This window comes from Ipomoea triloba, chromosome 5 (genome assembly GCF_003576645.1).
Source record: "Ipomoea triloba cultivar NCNSP0323 chromosome 5, ASM357664v1".
Lineage (NCBI taxonomy): Eukaryota > Viridiplantae > Streptophyta > Magnoliopsida > Solanales > Convolvulaceae > Ipomoea > Ipomoea triloba.
In genome coordinates, this window is record NC_044920.1 from 13,715,006 (window position 1) to 13,738,507 (window position 23,502).

Here is a 23,502-nt window from a genome sequence, read left to right on the forward strand (position 1 = left end):
TATATAGCCTTGCCCTATTTCTTAAGTGGATAGAAAAAGTAATACAGAGATCAGGAAAATAGTTTTAACGTAGAAATCTCTGGGAGTTCTCGCGTGCCCGACCGGTGGACGGATTAGAGGCCGGACGATTGGACGGTTTTGATTCTGCCAAAGCACGCTTCAAGGGTAAACCTATCTAACTCCCTCGTTTACATAGAATCATAGAAAAGCGATTTGATGCTTCCGCTGCGCATTTAATTTTTCTAACACTAGGCGCTAGTCGGGCGGTAGACTAGCGCCTAGTGCCTAAGCGGTCTAGGCGGCGCCTAGGCTGTTCTAGGCGGCGACCTATAAAAACAAAAAATTAGTTCATGTGTGTGGGTGTATGTCATATATTATATTATATATTATATATATATATATATATATATATATATATATATATATATATATATCTTACTTCTCTTACTTATATAAATAAATAAATTTAAATATATATAAATATAATAATAAAATTAAGAAGGCCGACTCGCTCGAGTTAACTCGACTAACTCTGCCGAGTTGGGCGAGTTAACTCGGCCAAATTCGGCCTAGGCGGTCACCAACTGCGTCCAGTCGGCCGAGTTAGGCACTAGGCGGCCGTTCACCTAGGCGGACGCCTAGGGAGCAATTCGCCTCGGTCTAGGAGCGCCTATGCGGCCTAGGTGGGGATTTTTGCAACATGCACCGCCCCACCGTCCGCCAAGAAGACACAGCCGGCGACACCAACAAGAAAAGCGACGACGGGATTGCTGAAAAAGAAACGATGTCCGTCAACTACACCACTCTACCCGTCCGTCGAGAAGAAAGAAGCGACGACAACAACAATGGTCGAACGAAAACACTACTGCGAACCCTCCATTTGCGGAAGAGGAAACGACTACTGCGAACCCTTCTATTGCAGAAAAGGAAACATCCCCCAGAAACCAAACCTACCTAAACACACGTGAATTAAAAGCTTCCAAAATAAAACCACTATTAGAAAAGACAATATAAGCCCCCCCCCCCCCAAGACTAGTGTGGACACGCATAACCAAAAATAAAACCAAAATTACAATCAATTTTATACCATTGAATATTACAATCCAACGTACACAATTAGTCCTCATAATCCTCTATAATAACATTAGTCCTCACCTGAATACATTTCTATATATATACAAGTCTAGAGGGGGACGGTGGTTAATAGACTTGTAGGATTTTACAAAACAATCATGAATGGTTAAGGCTACCCGAGAGGTAACTTTAACTACTCGATCAAAGTTTATATTCGCAGCAGAAAGTAACTTTTAACCCTTTTTATGAAACTCTTTGCACGTTAAGTTTGCTCTATCAAATTCTTAGGTTTGGTAGTTAATGCAAATGTAAAGCAGTAAAGAGAGTGAGAGAGAGATTTTTATAGTGGTTCGGCACTTCAGCTATAACCAGCCCACTCCACTCTTCTTCACAACACGTGAAAGGTTACACTATCTACTCTAGTACAAATCCCTGGACGTTCACTCCTTGAATACAAAGCTGGTAGTGAACTCCTCACACAGGTTTTTCAACTCACAATCGAGTATACTTCGTCTCTTTCTACTACAACCGTGTAGAGATACAGGTGTTAAGAAATAGGGTTTCTTCTTCTCTAACTAAGAGATCTTGGCTTCTTGAGTATGGATAATCAACGTTTGAAGCAGCTCAAGTCTCTTGCAAATTTGGATAGATCTTTTAAGCTTTTGGTTTTTCTTTCTCTTTGTCACTGGTCGCAAATACGAATGCTTGAAAGTTTTTAACACTTAGATTTTTCAAATGACCAGCCCATTCTCCAGCTAAGGAAAATGGTATTTTTAGGCACTTTGAGAAATAGTTCCATTGGAGGGAAAATCATTTTCAAATACCTTAATGACTAGCGTGTAGAGACTAACGGGTAATCTGGAGGATAGGTGACTGTGTCAGATTTTCAAATGTTGACACCTTAAATTGCGCTGATTCATTACTTTTTGTTCTACACAAAAATGTCATGGTATTTAATGAAAATCGGCCTTGGGATATGTTCCTAGGACTCACATTGTCTTGGACATATAAACTCAACCTTTTAAGGTTTCGGATTGTACAACTCAGAGAATGTCTCGAGTGGTTAACTAGGTTAACCCCTTGAGCCTTAGGTCCTCTCGAATACGAATGGTTGACCTTACCACTCGTCCCTTAACTCCTCGAAAGGTAGGTCATTCCTAACTTTGACCTTTGCGACCCTTCGGTTACGAATGGTTGATTTTACCATTCGGTCTTGCAATACTTCGAAAGGTAGACCCTTCCACCTCTTGGTCTTTGCAACCTTTTGGCCTTGATATCTTCCACTCTTAGAATCTTTAGTCTTCTATCTTCAATCTAGAACCATCCGAGAGTTTAACTACTCAGGTTACTCTTTGAACCATTGACGGGACTGGCATTTCAAGTCTCCATTCGGATGTGTACATAACTACTACTCGAGGTACCATTTGGTTTGATTTGAATGTTGAGCAGAAATATTCTAAGTCTAAAATATAAAATGGGGAAAAGGTACAAATAAGTCATCGAACTATTTGGAAATTAACAATTAAGCCATCGAACTCAAATAAGCTCCAAATAAGTCACTGAAATCAGAAAAACAAAGCAATTAAGCCACTAAATAGAAAAAATAACAATTAACATTTTTTATAGGTCATTTGCCTATTCCGACCACCGGCGACGACTTTTCCTGCGACCGTCGCCGCCGGAAGTTTTCGCCGATCATTGGAAAAATCGTCGCCGGTGACCGGAATAGACAAATGACCTATTAAAAATGTTAATTGTTAATTTTTTTCAGTTTAGTGGCTTAATTGCTTAGTTTTCCTAAGTTCAGTGGCTTAATTGCTTAGTTTTCCTGAGTTCAGTGGCTTATTTGGAGCTTATTGGAGTTCGATGGCTTAATTGCTAGGTTTTCCTAAGTTCAGTGGCTTATTTGGAGCTTATTCGAGTTCAATGACTTAATTGCTAATTCTCAAATAATTCAATGGCTTATTTGTACCTTTTCCCAATAAAATGATTGGGAGTCTAAATCCCTAGTGTTTGGTATCATCAAATGTTCCTAACAATATATAAGTACAATGCCATTTATCACAATTCAAACTTTTTAAAGATATATTGTTATACATTAATTTTATTTGTAAAAAACTGAAAAAAAAAATAGGAGTATGTTAAGTACATGTAGTAACATACATTATTTTTATTTGTACAAAAAAATAAAATAAAAAAATAAAGATATGTTAGATACATGTAGCAACATACACACTGAATCAGGGTGTAGGGTGTATGTTGCTACATGTATCTAACATAACTATGGTCATCATTCACAATATAACTATTGCCTTTACCTAGTCAGGCCACCTCAAGCGTAATAGGTAAACTCTTTCAATAGTTTTTATGGATTTTTCAAAGATATGCCTATGTTGCTTTGCGCTGCCAAGAAAAAACAAAACAAAACAAAACAAAAATTAAATAAATTATATTTTATGGCTGATTGAATTCTTATGTGCAGTGTGGCATATTAGCTTTGGTTAGAGCGTTGCGCTAATAACGTGAAGGTCGCAGGTTAATTCATAAATAAGACACAATTATTAAATTTATTTTAGGTACAAAATTCATACTCATAAGGTCCATTCTCCATAGTGCAGTGTGAATTCAGGTATTTGTAGAATTTGTTAAGTGTTGGACGTACTCACTTTTCACCGCTAAGCTATCATTAACGTTGCATTTTTTGTCTTTTTATTAACTTTTTGAGCTCACTTTTCATCCTTAACTTATACTAAAGTTGAATTAACTTTTCGTCCTTTTATGGTTAATTGAATTTACTAAAATTGCAACTTTTCGTCCTTTTATGGTTAATCCTTTTATGCTTAATTGAATTTTTATATGTAATATGGCCTATTAGCTCAATTGATTACAGTGCATGGGTCAAAATTTTAACTAATAAATGCATTACAAAATTTTCTACGGTAGTATACAGAATATTGTTATATATTCAGCAAAATTGTATCACGTGATGATGATGGGGGTGTTGCATTTGGAAGATGTTTTTCTCCTGCAACACCCCATGTTGTCAGGTTTTTAGGCATTTTTTTTTTGTTTTTTTTTTCTCTAATGTTGTCCAATCGTTATGCCCTGCACCACGGTGCACATAGTAATGTGCACCACGTACGTAAACGACGTCGTTTCGATGTTAGTGAGCGCGGACGCGAATGACTCCAGTAAATTCATTATCTATAATACACATAATCATTATCTAGAATACACAGAATGTTTGCCTATAATACACAGAATGTTTGCCCAGAATACACAGAATATTGACACAAAATACACAGATATTAGTGGACGCAGACGCGAATGATTCAAGTGAATTCATTATCTATAATACACATAATCATTATCTAGAATACACAGAATGTTTGCCTAGAATATACAGAATGTTTGTCCAGATTACACCGAATATTGACACAAAATACACAGAACTCATCATCATAACATTCGAATGCACAAACACATCACAACCTATGTTAATAACATGAATACACAGAATATTGACACGAAATACACAGAACTCATCCTCCTAAACATTCGAATGCACAAACACATCACAACATGTGTTACTAACATGAATACACAGAACGGTTGCCTAGAATACACATAACGATTGCCAAGAATACACAGAATGATTGCCTGGAATACACAGAATATTAACATAAATACAGAGATTGGCCAAAACAGGAAACGTGATTTCCAAAAAAATGGACGGTTAATTTACAATGTTCAAAACAACGTCGTTTACGTACGTGGTGCATATTGCTATGTGCATGGTGCACGGTATGATTTGCCAATGTTGTCAGGTTGGGGCATTTGTTGATTGTTTGTTTTTTCTTTTGGTTTTGCTGATTGTTTGTTTTTTCTTTTGGTTTTGCAACGGCCATTCCTTTGTTTTTGTTTTTTTTTTTTAAATAAATTTCTTTTGTTAATTTTGACAGTAGAATTCTTTTGTTTTTTTCTTTCTTTTTTTTAAACATTGTTAAATTTAATTTTGTTGTTAAATTTTTAACAATTTTATAATTATAAATTTATTGTAATTTTGATATGTTAAATTTAAATATAATAAAAATGATAATTATAATTATAATTATAATTTATATAATGATATTAAATAATAAAAAATAATTAAAATATAGTGAAGTAAAATAGTGGGATCACAAAAAACTGAGAAAAACTCAAAACTAATGGGGAGATGAGTTTTTGGGATTGAGTGAAATAGTGGATGATGAGATGGATGTTTGGACCCACAAAAAACTTGAGAAAAAACTCAAACTATTGATCTAATGATCTTAACATAATATAAAAGGACAGACTGTAAGCTTTCATTAAATACAAAATAAATACATTGATCTAATGATCTTAACATAATACTCCGTATAAATGATCATCCCTTGTCTTTGCATATGACAGTTTTAATATAATCCATAACAAAGAGGATAAAAATGACCAAATAATCAATGTTTCATCCTACTGACACCAGGTCAAATATTCATAAGTCAATATCTTCTCTTCATAATTGTTCAGTAAGCAATATCATTTTTTTTAATATAAAACAATAATAGAAAAACAAAATCCGTGTTCAAATTAAAATTAATATAACAGTAAATTCTGAATTCTCAAAAATAATAATAATAATAATAACAGTAAATTCTGATGAAAAAAATCATAAAATAACAATCAATACAACACCACCACCAACAACAAAACCTCAACCACTATTATGTTACCTATTTAAACCCATCATAACTTTTTTAAGAGCAATAAACACATTAAGAGCATATTGAACTCCAAAAACTTGCAATGAAGATAAATTTTGCCACAATAGATGTAAACCGCAATATATATTTCATTTCAATCCTATTCTATTCTATTCAAAACATTAAAAAATCTATAATAATAAAAACCACCCAAAATTTGACTAACTAATCTCTTAATTCAATCCATCTTGCCAAAACTTCTACTCCAATGATGCTAAGAAATCCAAACTCAAAAGCGATGGCATAAAACATACACCATGGCTTACCATAATATATGTCCACAGTTCGTTCATTATCTGTTGGAGGATCCACACATGCTTGTACAAACCAGGTTAAGGTGTGTATGGAGAATTTTATTATGATGAGATTCTATTTCCCAGGTTCATATGGTTGGAAGAGACCGCCCTACTTGAAATGCCCACATTTGGAGAATAATGGAACAAGAGAAGTTCATCTACATGAACTCTCACGCAATAAAAATGTACTAGTCTGCTTCATCCAAACATGCGCCAATGCTATGGATTCGGTTTATCTAAGTATTTGACTGGGATGCAACTTGAACCCAAGCAAATTCCTCCTTGTAAGCCATGCTTCCTTCGCACGAGGCTTCACACGTGTATACAACCACAGTTGCCCAATCGAGAGAATTCACATCATTTCCCACATTGAAGTAGTAAAGAAGTTGTGGCAAAATCTGCAACAGGAAGGACTTCATACAATGAACAAGTGCAAAAAGAATTTTTATAATGGCAATTTAAAATTCTGGGCATTATTAATGTAGTCAGGAAAAAGGAATAGTTAACAAATGTAATAGTTACGACAAGAAAGTAGTAACTGGCTATAGTCCAGAGAAAATCAAATAAATCACCTGAAATTCAAAGGCTCGAGGGCCACCACAGTAGCTGCACTTTGGGATGTCACTGTTTGATGGCTGGCCACTCGACATGGGCAACAAGGGTTTAGCTTTAGCGTATCTACAATACCTATTTTATAAGGCAATCAAGACAGTAAACTAGTTATAGATAGAAGTAGCATGGTTCTTAAAGACAAACTAAATTTTACACTATATTTATCAAGATTCCGAAGTCACTAGTGCCTCTAAAAATATACGGGTCCTGTACCTCAACACTTGGTCAGGGGCACGCAATATCCTCTCCTGGAAAGATGCCCAACTCTTCTTGTCATCATCTCCCTGTAACCAAGCAACTACAAAAATGATACTTCCATAAAATGTTAATTCAACATCAATGGGATACTAATGGCTACCTCAAAGCTATCCAGCAGTGAATTGTATGTTTCATCCGCTTGGCTTGCAGAAACCAGGGATGTGGAATGTGCATGATCATCAGATACCTCATCACATTCATCCTCATTTGAGATCTCATACTCTGGCCACAAAGATTTACTTGCAACTGTTTGCAAATTAAATTTACCTGAGTGTAAGCATAAACTCAGCACCATTATAATTGCAAGAGTTTTAACTGTCAATGCAAGATTATTTGACACTATACACATCAACAAGAATTTGTTATACTTCAGTATTCTTGGTATCAACTATTATCCAACCACAAGGAAAATGGTATATTGGTAATTTGGTATGTTTACTCGTGCTTCAGTCTCGCCTCAGGCTCATAGTAAATTCAGATCTCAGCTCAAATAAATGGTGACAATGACTGAAAATATAACACTTCATAAATTTATAGACAATCCTATCGCTACTCTACAAGACTAACATGAAGAAACAAGCCTCCAATGCAAAAGAAAATATGTAGTACTTTATACTATGAACTTGCCATTGTAGGTATATCTATAATGAATTACCTTTCAGCATCCATGCAGCTGTGCCATTAGAGTTGGATTCAGTCAGTGAAATGTTTGAGAAACAATTCTTCTTATGACCTGATTGCCAATGAACAGCCTGAAAATGAAGACAAGGATCTTAGCATTCAATGGGATCTACAAACTCCATCACCCCTCCCCCCAAAGGAAGGGCAGAAATGTAAAGCATATGATATCTACTGACCTGGTGTTTCTCAGAGCAGTAACGAACTGTTTTGCAACCACTACAAACTTTATCTCCTCTCCAGGTACCACACCAATTGCAAAGTGCAGCTGAGACACACACCATAGCATCAAAGAGAAAATACAGGAAGAATCAACGGAAAGATGGCACAACGTATAAAATCATTAATTCTTAAAGACTGGCAACCTATAAAATTCCCAGGCACTATAACAAGGCATTGGCAGCCAAATGAATTAAAACAGGTGGAAGCCTGCACAAGCTCAGAAGCCTGGATACCAGCTCGATTAATTTATAACATATGCTAGAAATGTTAGACAATGAAGTGATTGTTCATGACAAGCATTAAATTACCTCCATCTCCAGAAGGTTTATCTGTGCCATCATTTTTTGGAGGTTCACTTGAATAAAAAGAGTTGAGGCGAGGCATTTGACAGCGAAAGACCTTAACACTTTACAAATAGTAAGAAATCAGAGTTAGAAGATAGGATTAAGAAGCATAATGAAAAGCTTATAACACAACGTTTGATTGAAAATGATACCTTCGCAATGTAGCTCCTGGATGTCGTTTCCACTGTTCATGCTGGTCTTGAAGAAGGCAAGACATTGATGGACACATGAAGACAAAAACTGTGCGATGAAATGTTGAATCCTTCTCAGTTAGTGGTGCATAAACCTACACAATGAAGTTAATAATAATAATAATAACAATAACAATATTATCTTTTGTTCTTTGTTTCCCCAACAGTATGACAATTGTAGTACACCATGTATGGTTGAAATAAGAGGCAATAAAAGCCATAAAAATGTTGGAACAAAAAAATACTTGAAAAGGTAACTAACCAACAGAAAAAGAAGTGTGAGAATAAAGAAATAACTTATAGCTGCATTTTCTTGGGAAGACATAAAACACAAGGCCTATCTAGTCTCTCAACTAAACCTAAAACACACTCGCATTTAAAAAATAAAATCATTAAAGTGCCTCACTGCCTCTTGTTGTTCAAGAAAAGGTGTGTACAGTATTAAGAGTTTACACCACCCTTTACACAAGAAAGAAAGTTATGATGGGATCCCTAAAAGTTCCAGAGGAAGCAAAGATCCAGGTTTTTGATCAGTTAATGTGAAGGATAGTGCCCTTGACATCTATTAAGATCATTGTTGAAATTGAGGGATTGAAAGACCTGGCGGGTGGAGAATAACAACCACCCGCCAGTTAGGCGGAAGCAAAGTATTAGAGAAACCAGAGAATAATAGAATGTATGAGTATATTAGAATGAAAGAGTACAATGGGGTTCTTCTCTATGCCTCTATATATACTAAACTACCTACCAAATCTACCATAATAGGAATAGGAAACCCTAATAGGAATAGAAAACTAAGTCCAGTCCACTAGGAGTTTCCTAATATTCAACAATCATAAAAGCAAACCATCTAGAAGATATTGGAACTTTTTTTTGCAAATTCTGGAATCACTATACACCAAGGAAAGTGGCAAAGACTTTACCTAGCAAGGCTAGCTTACTAATCAAATATAGAAGTCATTTCCAGTAATGATCTACAGTGACCATTCAAGTTCCTGAGCCTATGTTTTAGACTAATGGGCATTTTGTAGATGAAAAATACTTTTAGGACTTAGCAGCATACAACAGTAGAAAAGGGAAACCATATAAGATAAGCTAGCTGTTTCTTATTCATCATTACACAAAGGGCAAAATAATAGAAGAGCACCATTTAGAAACTAGAAACTTTTGTGGATATGGAAGCGTTAGTCTATCTGAATTCTGAAAAGCAACCTTGGAGACCTCCATTTTATCAAAACCAATATGTATGGAGTACCAGGAGCAGGATTTCTAACAACTCCCAAAAGGCCAAAATTTAGTCCACCTAATAATTCCTCGCTGGTGGAACAGGAAGGCAATAGTACAGCGTATAAATTTATTGAAATCATAACTAGTTCTCCTTCTAACATGTGAAAGCCAAGTATGGCAATTAAAATGAAACTAAAAAAGTAAAATGGTTCATGTTTTTCAATTAATTCAAAATCTGAAAATTTTAAAAATAAAAATATCAATAACAAATTCATAGGGGACAAACTATACATAAGATTCAAGGATATCAATTAAAGAAAGAATCAAACAGCAAATCACAAGAAAAGTAATTTCACCATACCTGGAGCATGAATTGCAAAGGCTCACCACAAAAGTCACAAAGACAAGACCTCCCTGAAGGCAAGTTAATCGGGTCCAACCAAGCCTGTATTTGCAAAATCCAAAATTATAACCCTCAAAATTTTCCCATTAGAGATTCAACTATTTTTTAACACTTTTGTACAAATAACAAAACATACAGGAGTACCCCCAGCTTTGCTTGGGAACAACTGTCGAAGCAGAGACCATGAACTCCTCTTCTTCTCCACAAAGCCTAATGCTACAGGTACTTTGTCTTGATCATCCTCATCATCATATAAATCATCGTGTACATTGTCATCAATTAGAACTTCATCTTCATCTTCCTCATCCTCAAGAGATGATAAATGCAAACTCCTAAGTTTTTCATAAGCATCTCCACTAGTTCCAACATTTAAATCTTCTGACATTTTTTCTATACTACATAGAATGATAGGTAAAATTTAATACAAAAGCTAAAAAAAAAAAAAAAAAAAAAANAAAAGCTAAAAAAAAAAAAAAAAAAACAAAAACAAAAAATTTGACTAATGCTAAAAAGAAAAAATAACCCTATACTCATACAGTCATACACAGACATGATGATGGTTGACAAAAGGCAAACCAGAAAGTACAATGCACCAAAACATGTTAATATATGTACATATCTAAAAATCTAATAAGAGTGAATGAAGGTTAGTACCCTTCATTTATGTTCGCTTTTCCATTACTTTTTTGATACATTATACTATAAGAGTTGTACTATATAATTTTTTTGGACAAAAATACCCCTACTGTTATAACTTCCATTATGTTTTTTTTATTATTGTTACCATGCATATGCATCCACTATATCTTTTCTTATAATTTTCAATTGTAATAGTATATGTAGACCTAACACAACCAACCCTTAAGAGTTGAGCCAAAAAAGAGTGAAACAAAGAAAGCACACCTATTTGTTGTAAGCACAAAATGGAAGAGACAAAGAGAAAAGGCTGTGAAAGAGGAGCACTTGGCTGCCATGACAGTTAACAGCAAAGTATTTGGCAGAATATTTATTCCTTTTTTATTACCAGTATAATTTTTTAGCTCCTTCAGAGTTCACAGCTACTTTGAGTGGCAAAGGTGGTAGAGAAATAGGATTGTCATGGGATGTGGGTAGAGTTGCATTGGCTTTTTTTGGGATAATTAATGACACCTCCACCAGGTTTTGAGCCTTACTAAGGGGAGTATATTTAATCAAGACTTTTTACATTTTAAATTACTTTTAAAGAATCTCTTTATATTTTTATAGATTTAAGTCTATGAAAAGTTTATATCACAAACATTTATAATTTTAATAAATTTTATAGACTTTTTATTTTAAAAAGTCTACAAAAGCCATCAAAACTCAAAATTAAATATATCCCTATAAACTTTTATTGACTACTATGTACCATTATTTATATTTTTCTTTTAAAGACTTATATAATATATCATATGTTTTTGTAAATCTTAAATAAATTTATGTATTGTTAAGGGAAAAAAAATCAAATTTGGTTGTCACAAAAAAGAAAGTGTATTATAAATTTAAAAACAATCACAATCTTTGCTAAACAATATAGCCAATAAAAATCTTTCCCAAACTAATAAAGCAACTAATGTTGTATAATTACAAATAAGAACAAACAAAACGATTTAGTTGCAGCTCATATTGATCCTAAAAATTTTAGGACTAGAAATTTTGGTTCCATTTTGAACCATAAAAATAAGTTGGAAAATTCGACTTTGAACTAGAAAATATTGTAGCATATTAACTGTTGTACATTAGCAAAAGTTAAAACTTAACCTACAAATAGAAAAATTCAAAGGCTGTAGCGCATCCATTGTGTGCACACCATGCAGCAGAGGCATCAATTAATATTGTACAGCATATAATACTAAGTCCTGCTGCTAAAGATGGAGCAGAGTTGCAGAGGAAAAGGCTGTTTGGTTTATGCAGAAAGAAAGTCTGAAGATAGAGAAGTATGGGAATGGATTTCAATCCTAATACGAGGGAGTCTATAAAAGTCAAATGGCGCCAAAAAAAATTAAAACAATTAAATACCTATTCACAAAGCATTTTAAGCAGCAGAAAATTGCTTGGGTGCTCACTGTCTCAAAGAAAATCAAAGCTGACAGACTTAGAAAGTAACTTCAATTAAAGGAAGAATTCTTCAAACAATTCAATGGTTTGCAACTCCAAACAGGAAAAATTCAATCAACAAAGATAATTAGTTGTAAAATTAGTATGATATATGTCATCATCTTTCACACCAAGAATTGTTGATACCAGCAACAACCCATTTCGAAAGAACCAGTAAGAAATTGAAACAGAAGAAAGCTTATACATACGGCGAGTAGACGACTAGCGAGGCCTTGCGAGGGTGGTTCTGCACTTCTGCGGCAAGTAGAAACTGAACTCCTGGCAGCTAGCGACTGGCTATCCTGAGGCAGACGGCGTTCAGTGACAACAACGTGATTCTCAGCTTCTGCCGCCTTGCGCAAGTGCTTCGGAAATTAGGGGTTACGAATATAGACCACAATACATAAAATATATTATGGAGTATTTGAATATTGAAAGCTTCCTATGCATTCAGTAATACATTTTAACAAAAACTTGTGTGAGACGGGTCGGGTCGAGTCGGGTTAAGATGTAAGTGTAATGCTTATATGCATAAATGTCATAATTATATGTTCAAATGTAATATTAATCAGAAATAAAATTTTTGTTACTGAGTAAATGTAATACTTTTAAGGAAAATACAATACTTTTACATTTCGATTAAAAAGTATTACATTTTTCCTCAAAAGTAAAGTAAGGGACACTTGTGAACATTACTTATTATGAAAAAATGTATTACTTTTTCTCTTATAAGTAACAAAAATTGTATTTTTGATTAGTATTATATTTGAGCATATAAGTATGACATTTGCATGATGTTTCGACCCGACCCGACGGATTCGTGAGACGGTCTCACACAAGTTTGACCCATACATTTTTAGTATATTAAAAATATAGGGTCACACTTGTGTGAGACCGTCTCACGGATCCTTATTCGTGAGACGGGTCGGGTCGGGTCGAAGCAACATGCAAACGTCATACTTATATGTGCAAATATCATACTTATATGCTCAAATGTAATACTAATCAGGAATACAATTTTTGTTACTTATAAGAGAAAAAGTAATACATTTTCATAATAAGTAATATTAACAAGTGTCCCTTACTTATAAGGAAAAATATAATACTTTTGAGGAAAAATGTTATACTTTTAAATCGAAATGTAAAAGTATTGTATTTTCCTTTAAAAGTATTACATTTACACTTATAAGTAACAAAAATTTTATTCCTGATTAGTATTACATTTGAGCATATAAGTATGACATTTGTGCGTATAAGTATTACATTTACATCTTGACCTCACCCGACCCGACTCGTCTCACGGTGAGACGGTCTCACACAAGTTTTTGCCAAAAATATATTTTTAATTCATGACTTGGTTACATTTTTAGTTGTAGACTTGTAGCTATTGGTTTTGTTTTTCTCGGAGCTTTGTGCTTCATTTTGTCTACCATTTCTCCAAAAGAAGAAGTGGTATTTTGTCTACCATTCCTCCAAAAGAAGAAGTGGTGGTGTAGTCATTATTTTATGGACCATGGTCTACAATCTACATAGTTGTATGAAACTATAAATAAAATGTATATTTTTAATATATTAAAAATACATTATTTGTGTAAGTAAAGTATATTATTTTGTATACTATCAAACAATGTACTTTTTGTATATTAAAAATGTACCTTGAATTCATGGTACACAGGAAAATTTGTCACTTTTGTGGCACCCTAATATGGGAAATAGGGATTGGAGATGGAAAATTTTATTGTGGACCAATGTTTGCACAGCTGTGTGAACCATTGTCCAAAATGGTGCTGTTTCGTTTATTGAAAAAATAAACGGCAGTCATTTGGCCGTTTCGTCCAACTAATTATTTTTCTATGGCGTATTTAGTTTTATTTTATGAGTTAATACTCATTTTGGTCCCTCGACTATAAGGTAATACTTGAATTAGTCACATACTATTAAAAGTACCCAATTTAGTCCTTAACTTCAAAAATCATACCCAATTTGGTCCTTCATTACAAATTTCATCCACATGCCGTTATAATCAGGGGCAAAAACATCATTTTAATAGTCGAGGGACCAAAATGGGTACATCCGCCCTTGGCGACACTCAGGTCACTCCCTCACGCCCTCCGCCCTCGCTCCTAACACCCTCAGACACCAAATGGTCAGACCTCACCACGGCACCGTATCAAACCATCACCGCCAATATATCCATATTTATTTGCCAATATCGTCTTCGACGGCGAACTTTGAGCCATGAAGATTGGAATTTTTATGTAAGTTACATTGCACTTCGTTCTTTGCTATCTCCGTTTTGGGCAATTGGACCAAACTCAATTTCCAATTTCTTTGGTATCTCCGTTTTTCCATTTTTGGAGATCCAAAATCACAATTCTCCAAAATGGATAAGTGTTTATGGATCCAAAATCACAATTCTCCAAATTGGACCAAACTCAATTCATTTTTATACATACTATAATTTCATTACAACACAATTAAATTATCATTTTAATTCAACTACAAATTCATTTGATAATAGAATTTTTAGCACTTTTGGTCCCACGACTATGATGTCACTAACAACGTTGATCCACGACTATTACTTTCTTAGCAAATTTGGTCATTCCGGTGCTTCTCCGTTCACTTTTGGCCTGAATTCTTTTTTTAACCCATTTTAGCATGGGCAATCTTGTCTTTTCCATCACACCCACTAATAACATAAATAAATAAAATTAAACATAGCAGCCACTAAAAACATAAAGAAATCTTCTTTCTCTTTAGATGTAGTGTTGCCCTAGAATCTACGATTCACATCTTCATTTCCACATCTTCATCGTCTTCCTTCCGATTCTTTTTCTCTTTGTTCATCTTCTTCAAATAATGATGGCTTATTTGGAAGGAAAATATAATGGCTAGGTCATATGCATCCTCAAATTCCCAAAGAGAGAGTAGTGATTATGGCGAGGTAACTCCAACAAGAGATCGCAGATGTGGAAATCAGTTGAAGGTGATCACTTCATGGACAAATGAAAACCCTGGGCGAAGATTTTGGCTATGTCCAGATAATGGAGTAAGTTCCTTTACCTGATTTCACTTCAAATTGATTTTTTTTAAAATTGATTTTATTAAAATTGATTTTTTTTAAATTGGTATTCCAATTGTAGAGTAGAGGATGTGGGTTTGTACAATGGTTCGACCCTCCTATGTGTAAAATGTCAAAGAAGATCATTCCAGGGTTGCTTAAGAGGTTGAATAAACAAGATGAAGAGTTGAAGACATTGCAGATGAGGCTCAGATTGGCTGGGAATGGTGCAAGAACGATTGTGAAGTTATTGAGTAGTGGTATGAATGCATCATGTTATTGTAAACTTTTTAATCAATTGATGTGAGGAAATTGAAGCAAAAATTTTTAGCAATATATGTGTATTTCAATTTATGTACTGGAATAACTTTTGCTTTCAATGAAATGAATTTCTTATTGGCAATTGACCGACAATAAAATTTTAGCCAAAACCAGAAACCAAAAACATCACTTTTTAGCCTAAAATTACAAAATATTACTGCTGTAATGATCATTCAAAATACTGCTGAAATGGTGTTGCCGAAAACCACAATACTGCTACTGAAATACAACAACCAAAACCTCACTTTTAACATAACCCAACCCTGCAATTAACTTCTGGCTCTTGAACAAACTGGGCAAACCTCAATGTAAACAAAGATTGGATATTTTTTGAAAAAATAAATGAAGTTGTGACTGCTGAATGGAGAAGCAAGAAAAGAGAGCTAAGCTAATAAAAGACAAAAATAAAAGACCAATTTTATAACATCAAAACAGAATTACATTTTGGCATAATCATAAAAAATGTTATAACATAATGCAGCTTGAGTAGTAAAGTCTTGTGCTATGAATGCATAAGCAGGTAAAGAGTACATGTGTTGAGCTACTAAGGAAGTAATAACCCCTAAAGAAGCTTTTTGGCATAATCATAGTTTGACAAAGCATGCCTAACATAATCACCATCAAAACATGCCTAACATATTCTTGTGAAATTAGCTAACATAATCTTGTGGAATTGGCTTCAACTTAGGCATCTGCGTCTACATCACCATCACTACCTTTATCATATTGTACTCCTACTACATTACAATCCACCCAAATCTCCACTTCCCTATTTGGATTTAATTCATTTTTCCCCAAAGACCAAACTTCATAATCACTTTGCAGTTCTATTAATATAGATTGTGAAAATGCATAATACTTAGCTTCATTACCACTGTACCCTAACTCTGTCAACTTCTTTCTCAACACTATCAAACCAAATTCATCCTTATCAATGTTGTTGAAAAAAGCAATTTGGCCCCCTACATATGTTGGTCCCCTAACCTTATTAATTGTCTCACCGTGTAACAATTTAAGAGTAAAACTTGATGTATCACCTGCTAATAACATTGTTTGACAATTAAGCCTAAATTATAAATACAGTAATCAATTGTAAGAATAACTAAATGCAATTATACACAGAAAAAACACTTGATAATTGAAAGTGGTCCCCATCAACACATGAATCCAAATCACAGAAAAAACACAAGTCCCCACAAGAATAAATATGAATTGCATTCCACATGATAAAAGTAATGAATTTTTTAAGGTGAGCTCTGGTTCCCACATAACAGCAACAATAATGCAATACACTTTTATGTAAAGACAGTGCATAAAACAAAAGCACCAAACACTATTAACATCACAGTACAAAAGTCTCATACGAACACACATCTAGATACAAATCTATATCTATATCTATATATATATATATAATAATAGAAGTGTCTGGCTAATATTTCCCGCCCAAACTCAGGGACGTTTTTATAATATCAAACATTTGGAGAATATAATATTTTTGGTATTAAACTATTAATTGATAATTCCTATAAATTTTTGTCTAAAATTCAAAATATACCTTTTTTGTGATTATAACATTTTTTGGTATTAATTGAAAATTTAAAAACTTTTACCTTTCTTGAGATCTCTTACCATTTTGTAATTCCAGTACAACACCCTTTTGATCTCATCCATTGTGTATAAATACACTATGGAATAGTGCAAATGACAATACAACTTAGAGGAACATTTGGAAACTTCGAATTCTCAATAGATTTCGCACGTTCGTGTGGCTTGTGAGGCAAGGTAGAATCATGTGCAACACAGAGAGGAAGAAGAGAGGATTCATTCAAGATGAACACTGCTTGGTCTATGGAGCAACAAAGGAAGATGTGGAGCACACCATCAGAAGTTGCCCAGCAGCTATGGCTATATGGAAAAGGATCAACATCTTGGACGACTCAGGTACGTTCTTTTCCTTGGATTTCATTTAATGGCTTAATATTAATTTTGCAGGAAAGCACGAAGGGCAGAGGAGGAAGCAACGACCACAATTTGATCAAAATTAACACTGATGGATGATCCGACAGGTCCGATTGCCAGGCTTGCAGTGGTGTGATTAGAAATACAAATGCTGATTTTCTAAGAGCCTTTTATATACGGATTGGCAGCGGATCTATGGGGTATTCTGTTGGAAAAATAGCATAAAATGGCAATTTTTAGTGGCTATTTTGTGGTACAAATATATGTGGGGTCCACTTCCGATTTGGGTCGGGTCAAAGTGGATTCGGGTTCTTCGTAGTTAGATGAAGAGATTGATATATAGTACGCACAAAACGAATAATGAGCGAATGAGAAATTGGTTCTCAAAGTTGACCCATTTGAGTTGGAAAAATGGTGGGAAAAGCTTTGAAGTAAGCTTTTGTCCCACATTGGTTTGGGAAGTGGGTTTGCACCACTATTTATACAAGAGCCTTTCTAAGGCTTAGTGAATTGTATAGCATAGAGGCTCTCTCTCGCGTGCAGGGGGTGCAAATCAAATCCCAAAATGAGCTTGAAAAGGCTTGACTCGTGAGCTTGAAAAGGCTTGACTCGTGAGCGCATAGCTATGGTAACCAAGAGGACTACTCGTGAACCAGAGAGTACTAGAGACCGAGTCTCGTGTGTGCGGACACGAATGTCGTACGGAATTTTTCCAACACGTAGCTACTGAACAAGAGAACTTCGTAACCAGGAGGACTACTCGTGAACCAGAGAGTGACGTAGCTACTGAACAAGAGAACTTCGTAACCAGGAGGACTACTCGTGAACCAGAGAGTACTAGAGACCAAGAGGACTCGGTCTTAAGTACTCGTGGTAACAGTCCGGGTTTAACTCCTCGTGTCTTCGTCTCGTCTTGTGAAGGCAATTAATTTCGTATTAATTCCAATTTTTAAATTTTAAATTAAATCTCAGGTAGTGGTCAGCTGTTACAGGAGTAAAAAGTCTGATTTAATTATCATATTAATGTCATGGTTAATTGCTATTTATTCTTCAACTCTTATATAATTCGTTGGTAGAAGCAGCAGATTTAGAAAATACAAGACAACAAGAAACACATCGAATTCTTTTCTCTCTCAAAACTCTACTTCTACTCCTTTCTTTAAACTGTGTTCATACTGTTGCTCTAGTTCGTTGGGTTCATCAGTTTGGGTGCTCAAACTGTGAATCATAACACGTTTTATCTTGGAAAACCTAGGCTACAACGCTCCTAGCACTTTGGGGAGGTAGCAAATAAGGTTTTAAGGAAAGAGTGTTTCACTCGACTCGTGTTAACCCTTTCTAGATTATCCCTTGCGTTCTTGTGCTTGTAACTATCCAAGAAATATTATTTTCGTAGTAATATTTCGTAACAGTCTTAAAACCTTATTTGCTTTCTGTTTTTGTCTCTAATTTCCTCGAAGAAATGGAGAACCCCATTTTGCCAGTTCACAATGAGAACGAAAATGTTGTTGACAACAACAATGGTGGGAGCACCGAGGAGTACATCCCCACGATGCGGGTACCTATGGTACCAAATGTGTGACACCCCAACTTTTCTCAAGCCGAGATAGCTAAACTTTAACACAAAAGCTGCCTATCTCAACTATCAAACAAAACATGGCGGAAGTGATTTATAACCTAAGGGGTATCATGCCACATCTAGGTAAGAAAACACGGCCTAGATGCACAGGCTAACCAAAACTGAACTGCATAGTATATAAATCCTCAAAACATATCCAAAACATCCAAAACCTAAAACAAGAGTATATAGAATCTCATCATTGGCACACAGGCCCAAACCATAAGCCTAAAACATAATAAACTAGGCTAAGCCGCCTCATACGGATATATCTCTATCGCGCTCACGCTTAGACTTATTCCATACCTGGAAAACATACAAGAAACCATTAGCAAAAGACTGCTAAGCAACCACCATTCACACCCGCAAGGAAATACATACATATATATATATATGTGTGTGTGTGTGTGTGTGTGTGTGTGTTTGTAAATAGGTTTACACACCCATATAGAATATACACACCAACGAACTGTTTAGGGTTTAAATCAGATACTCAACAACAACACGCTGAATGAATTATCAAACCAAGGACCTTCCAACAATACCAATAACCAACGAATCGCACAAGACAACAAGTCTATAACAGAATATCAACCGAATCAAGAATTCAATAGAATACTCATAAGAAACAACCAAACCAGAATATATCCAAGAATAACCAAGAAACCAACGAGATGCGATACAACTCAAGAATCAATCAAGGAACCAAACAGACCTCAACCCAAGGATAAGTACCAAACCTTACCCTCTAACCAAAATACCATCCCTCATACCAATCACCAAACCCGAAAGTTAGAAGTTAGTTCCACAGGGGTAAAAACCCAATAACAGGGGCAAAAGCCCAATCACAGGGGTAAAAACCCAATCACAGGGACGAAAGTCTAATCACAGGGGCAAAAGCCCAATCACAGGGACGAAAGTCCAATCACAGGGGTAAAAACCCAATCACAGGGACGAAAGTCCAATCACAGGGGTAAAAACCCAATCACAGAGGCCGAAGCCCAAAGTTAGTTCCACAGTTAGTTCATCCTCAAACCCAAGAGGTACTCAAAGATTCCACTATTCTATATCCAACCTCAGACTCAACCCAAGCACAAATCACTCACAGTGTTCATCCCAGAACATGAACACAACATATACTCAGGAAATATAACCAAGGATTCAACCAACCAATACTTCAAGATAATGAATCAAGAGACATGAATAAGTGCTCAAGAACCAAGGAAAAATACTCAACATAATATCCCAACAAGTTCCAGAAACAAACAAGGGTGAAACAACCAAACAGCAGGCCAACAAAATAGCTACTGGAAACCGAACCCAGAATGACCCAACGGATCACCCTGGTGGAACCACTTACTCCGCCACACACCTCCGCCTCAACCGGCAGAGCTCCCCAGCGGATCACCCTGGTCCGCCGCCCTTTCCGCCAGAAGGGGCGAGGCTGCCCAGCGGATCACCATCCTCCGCCACACTACTCCTCGACTGTTCTCGCGGACCACTTAGGCGGGACACATTATACCGCCTAACCTTACCGCAAGAGCAACTCCAAACCACTCCCAGACCAGAACAGACAGAATGCACGATGAATTATTCCAGAATACGAAACATGCTCAGAATACACAAATCACATATCTTAGAAGCCAAATAAGTCATGGAATCCATAACAAGAATTACTCATACTCCTCAAGATACAAAGGATCAAGAACACAAGTTCATTAACCCATAAGGCAACTTGACAGACAACCAAAAACATAGGCTAACAGCAAGAAATTTCTCAGGATTCCAATACACCAAATAATATCATAGATTGTGAGTGTAAAATAGATTTTGTGAGACATGATGGTTACCTCTTGGAGCACACTTCACCAAGAACTCTTAAACCTTCTCACTAAGCTTCACCTCCACCTTGATCATCTTTTCCCCAAAAGATCCCGAAAAGAATAACATAAGAACTTGTATAAAGATTATGAAAATAACATGATGCAAGGTGTATTCCTAGAGATAAACACTTACCCAAGCCTTAGAAATCCTAAAGGAGCAATCTTGGTCTTGAATCTTGAAGATGAAGGGATAGTGTATGTTGTAGGGTTTTTAGGAGAGTTAATGTTTAGGAATGAAATGTTTTGCAGGGAATGAAAAAGAATGGTAGGGTTGATACAAGTCCCTTTTATACTATGGGAGAAATCATTACATACATAAAATATATATCACATTAGGGTAACTAGAGTAGATAATGGGCCTTTTTAAGAGAATGGGTCTTGCATGATTTAATATAATACTAGTAAGTAGGAATTTGATCTTTCAAGAATATATATATATATATATATATATATATATATATATATATATATATATATATATACATATTGGGCCATTATAAAATGCTCCATAGAAATTGTAAGGATCCAATTAAAATAAATCCCTTACAAGAATTAGATCAAGAATTGGGCCTTAGAATTAATAATTAATTCCGGAATGAAATATATGTATATCAATTGGAAAGATTGAGCCCAATTAAATCAAATAAATTGCACGGTGGCATTTAATTACCGGTTTTGGGGCTTGAACGAAATTACGGAGTGTTACAAAATGGATCGGCTATTAGCCACGGATGATCCAGTGGCATGATCACTACATGGTCCGAGGACTGTGGTAGTGTAACCAACTACTTCGATCATAATCGAGGGAAGGCCAAGCGAAAACTTAGTCCTGAACAAGATTATGTGAAGAAGGCTAAGGGTCACTACGAAGCTAACCGTCATCCTGATGAAAAGGTTGAGGATAACTTCGCCAGGATTAATAGATACGGTGGATTGTTAGACGAGTGAGGTCACAACCGGATTCCGTTAATACTCGATGTGCTGTGATGAGACCACCCTGAGGGTGTGGACTGCTAATCAAATGGAATGAGGCACACGGTGTGAAGGACTACTACGAGATAGGAATTAGGAAGTTTATTTCCAATGTAATCTCCTATCTAGTTAAATTTATTTTAATAAATTTGTAGTAGTATCCTTGTAATGCATTTTTAATTGATGTTTCATTGAGATTATTGAATCACGAAATACATGCAAATTTATGAAATAATGTTTGATGTATGATTCAATATATATATGCTTTGTGCATATGTAGCATTTTTTAGAAATGCAAAAATGGTTAATGACCAACGAAATGTAACTAGTCTGTTACATGATTGAAATCAGGTAAAAAATCTCGGTTCTAGATTTCAAGGGAAATCACTTTGTCAAAATTAGGATAGCTTTATAATCGTGAGTGTCACGACTCTAGTGTATTGAATATTTTAAGTGATATTCTTAATACGATTATAATAGTTTGATTCAACTAGTTAGAAATTTGGTTGGTTTGATCACGTTAATTGTGTTATAATTAACTTGATCAATAATTCTAAATTTTACTAGTGTGAAATTAATTTGAGACAAATGATGGAATGTTGGGTCAATAATCTGGGAATTGAGCTTAAGTGCTAATGTTGTAGTACTAACGGAAAGGCTCAATTTGCTGCTAATTATTTAGCACTTCGGTACGTGAAAGTACCTATTCACATTTGTTTTAAAGCTTAATTGCTTGATTATAAATGTATTTAGTACTGGAAAAGTGGGTATTATGAACCACTAACGTACCAACGTAATAGTGTTTCGTACACTAACGGTTTAGTGCATTATTGGCATTTTGGAATGCTAATCGAATTCACTAAGATAGTGTTCTACAGCACTAACATCCATATAGCTTGTTTAATGCCGAAGTAATCCATTTGTTAAGGCACTAATCGTAGTGCTGAATGGGATTAAAATGGAATTAAATTTCAAGCTAGTGGGCTTTAATTTGGTTGTCACAATCATTTGAAATGAAAGCATATGGAAGAGTGTTAGTCTTCCGGAGAGGTAATTCGAGCACCTCTCATGGAGGTTTAATCACACCTTCACTAGTACATAATTGAACATATGAGGAGGGCCTTACACTACACCTGCTTGGTATAGGTGTAGTGGAAGGTAGTAAAAAACAAATCGGTGACAATATTGTAAATATATGTATAAGAATCCACTACACCTATGAATTGAAGGTGTGGTGAATTCTAAAGTATTAAAACACGTGCCAACTTTTTGCGACACCCGTTTTAAGAGGGTGTCTCAAAAAATTAAATATTATTTTAATATTAAACTTTCCGTGGCACCCACACCAAGCAGGTGCTGCGGAAAATCAACTAAAATAACCCCGTAGGGCCGCGAACGAGATTTGCGCAGCACCCCGAATCGCAATAAATCTTCCTCTCCAATAGCAGATCTGCGCAATCCTTTCTCCCCAAATCGCAAAC

General features: G+C 35.3%; 1 protein-coding gene across 3 annotated transcripts; it reads right to left on the minus strand.

The window, feature by feature from the left end:
• Nucleotides 1-5,878: 5,878 nt before the first annotated feature.
• Nucleotides 5,879-12,578, minus strand: LOC116018844 (programmed cell death protein 2-like). Of its 3 annotated transcripts, none has more exons than XM_031258858.1 (11): nt 12,411-12,578; nt 10,223-10,476; nt 10,045-10,128; nt 8,418-8,551; nt 8,230-8,327; nt 7,879-7,967; nt 7,677-7,773; nt 7,122-7,288; nt 6,977-7,047; nt 6,724-6,838; nt 5,879-6,549 (listed from the first exon to the last, which is right to left on the minus strand). In XM_031258858.1, the coding sequence occupies exons 2-11, from the start codon at nt 10,469-10,471 to the stop codon at nt 6,388-6,390; spliced, it is 1,266 nt and encodes a 421-aa protein (XP_031114718.1). In that variant the 5' UTR covers nt 10,472-10,476; nt 12,411-12,578; the 3' UTR covers nt 5,879-6,387. The 3 variants fall into 3 exon arrangements, with proteins under 3 accessions (XP_031114718.1, XP_031114719.1, XP_031114717.1); XM_031258859.1 differs by having other exon boundaries at nt 7,122-7,267; nt 10,223-10,481; XM_031258857.1 differs by having other exon boundaries at nt 10,223-10,481.
• Between the last annotated feature and the right edge of the window lie 10,924 nt (nt 12,579-23,502).

Excerpts from the sequence above, each read along its gene's own strand:
- LOC116018844 (XM_031258858.1), bottom strand. The coding sequence starts at position 10,471 with ATGTCAGAAGATTTAAATGTTGGAACTAGTGGAGATGCTTATGAAAAA. Across the intron at positions 10,129-10,222 it reads GCAAAGCTGGGGGTACTCCT|GCTTGGTTGGACCCGATTAA; the intron begins GTATGTTTTGTT and ends TTGCAAATACAG. Across the intron at positions 7,774-7,878 it reads ACTGCTCTGAGAAACACCAG|GCTGTTCATTGGCAATCAGG; the intron begins GTCAGTAGATAT and ends CTTCATTTTCAG.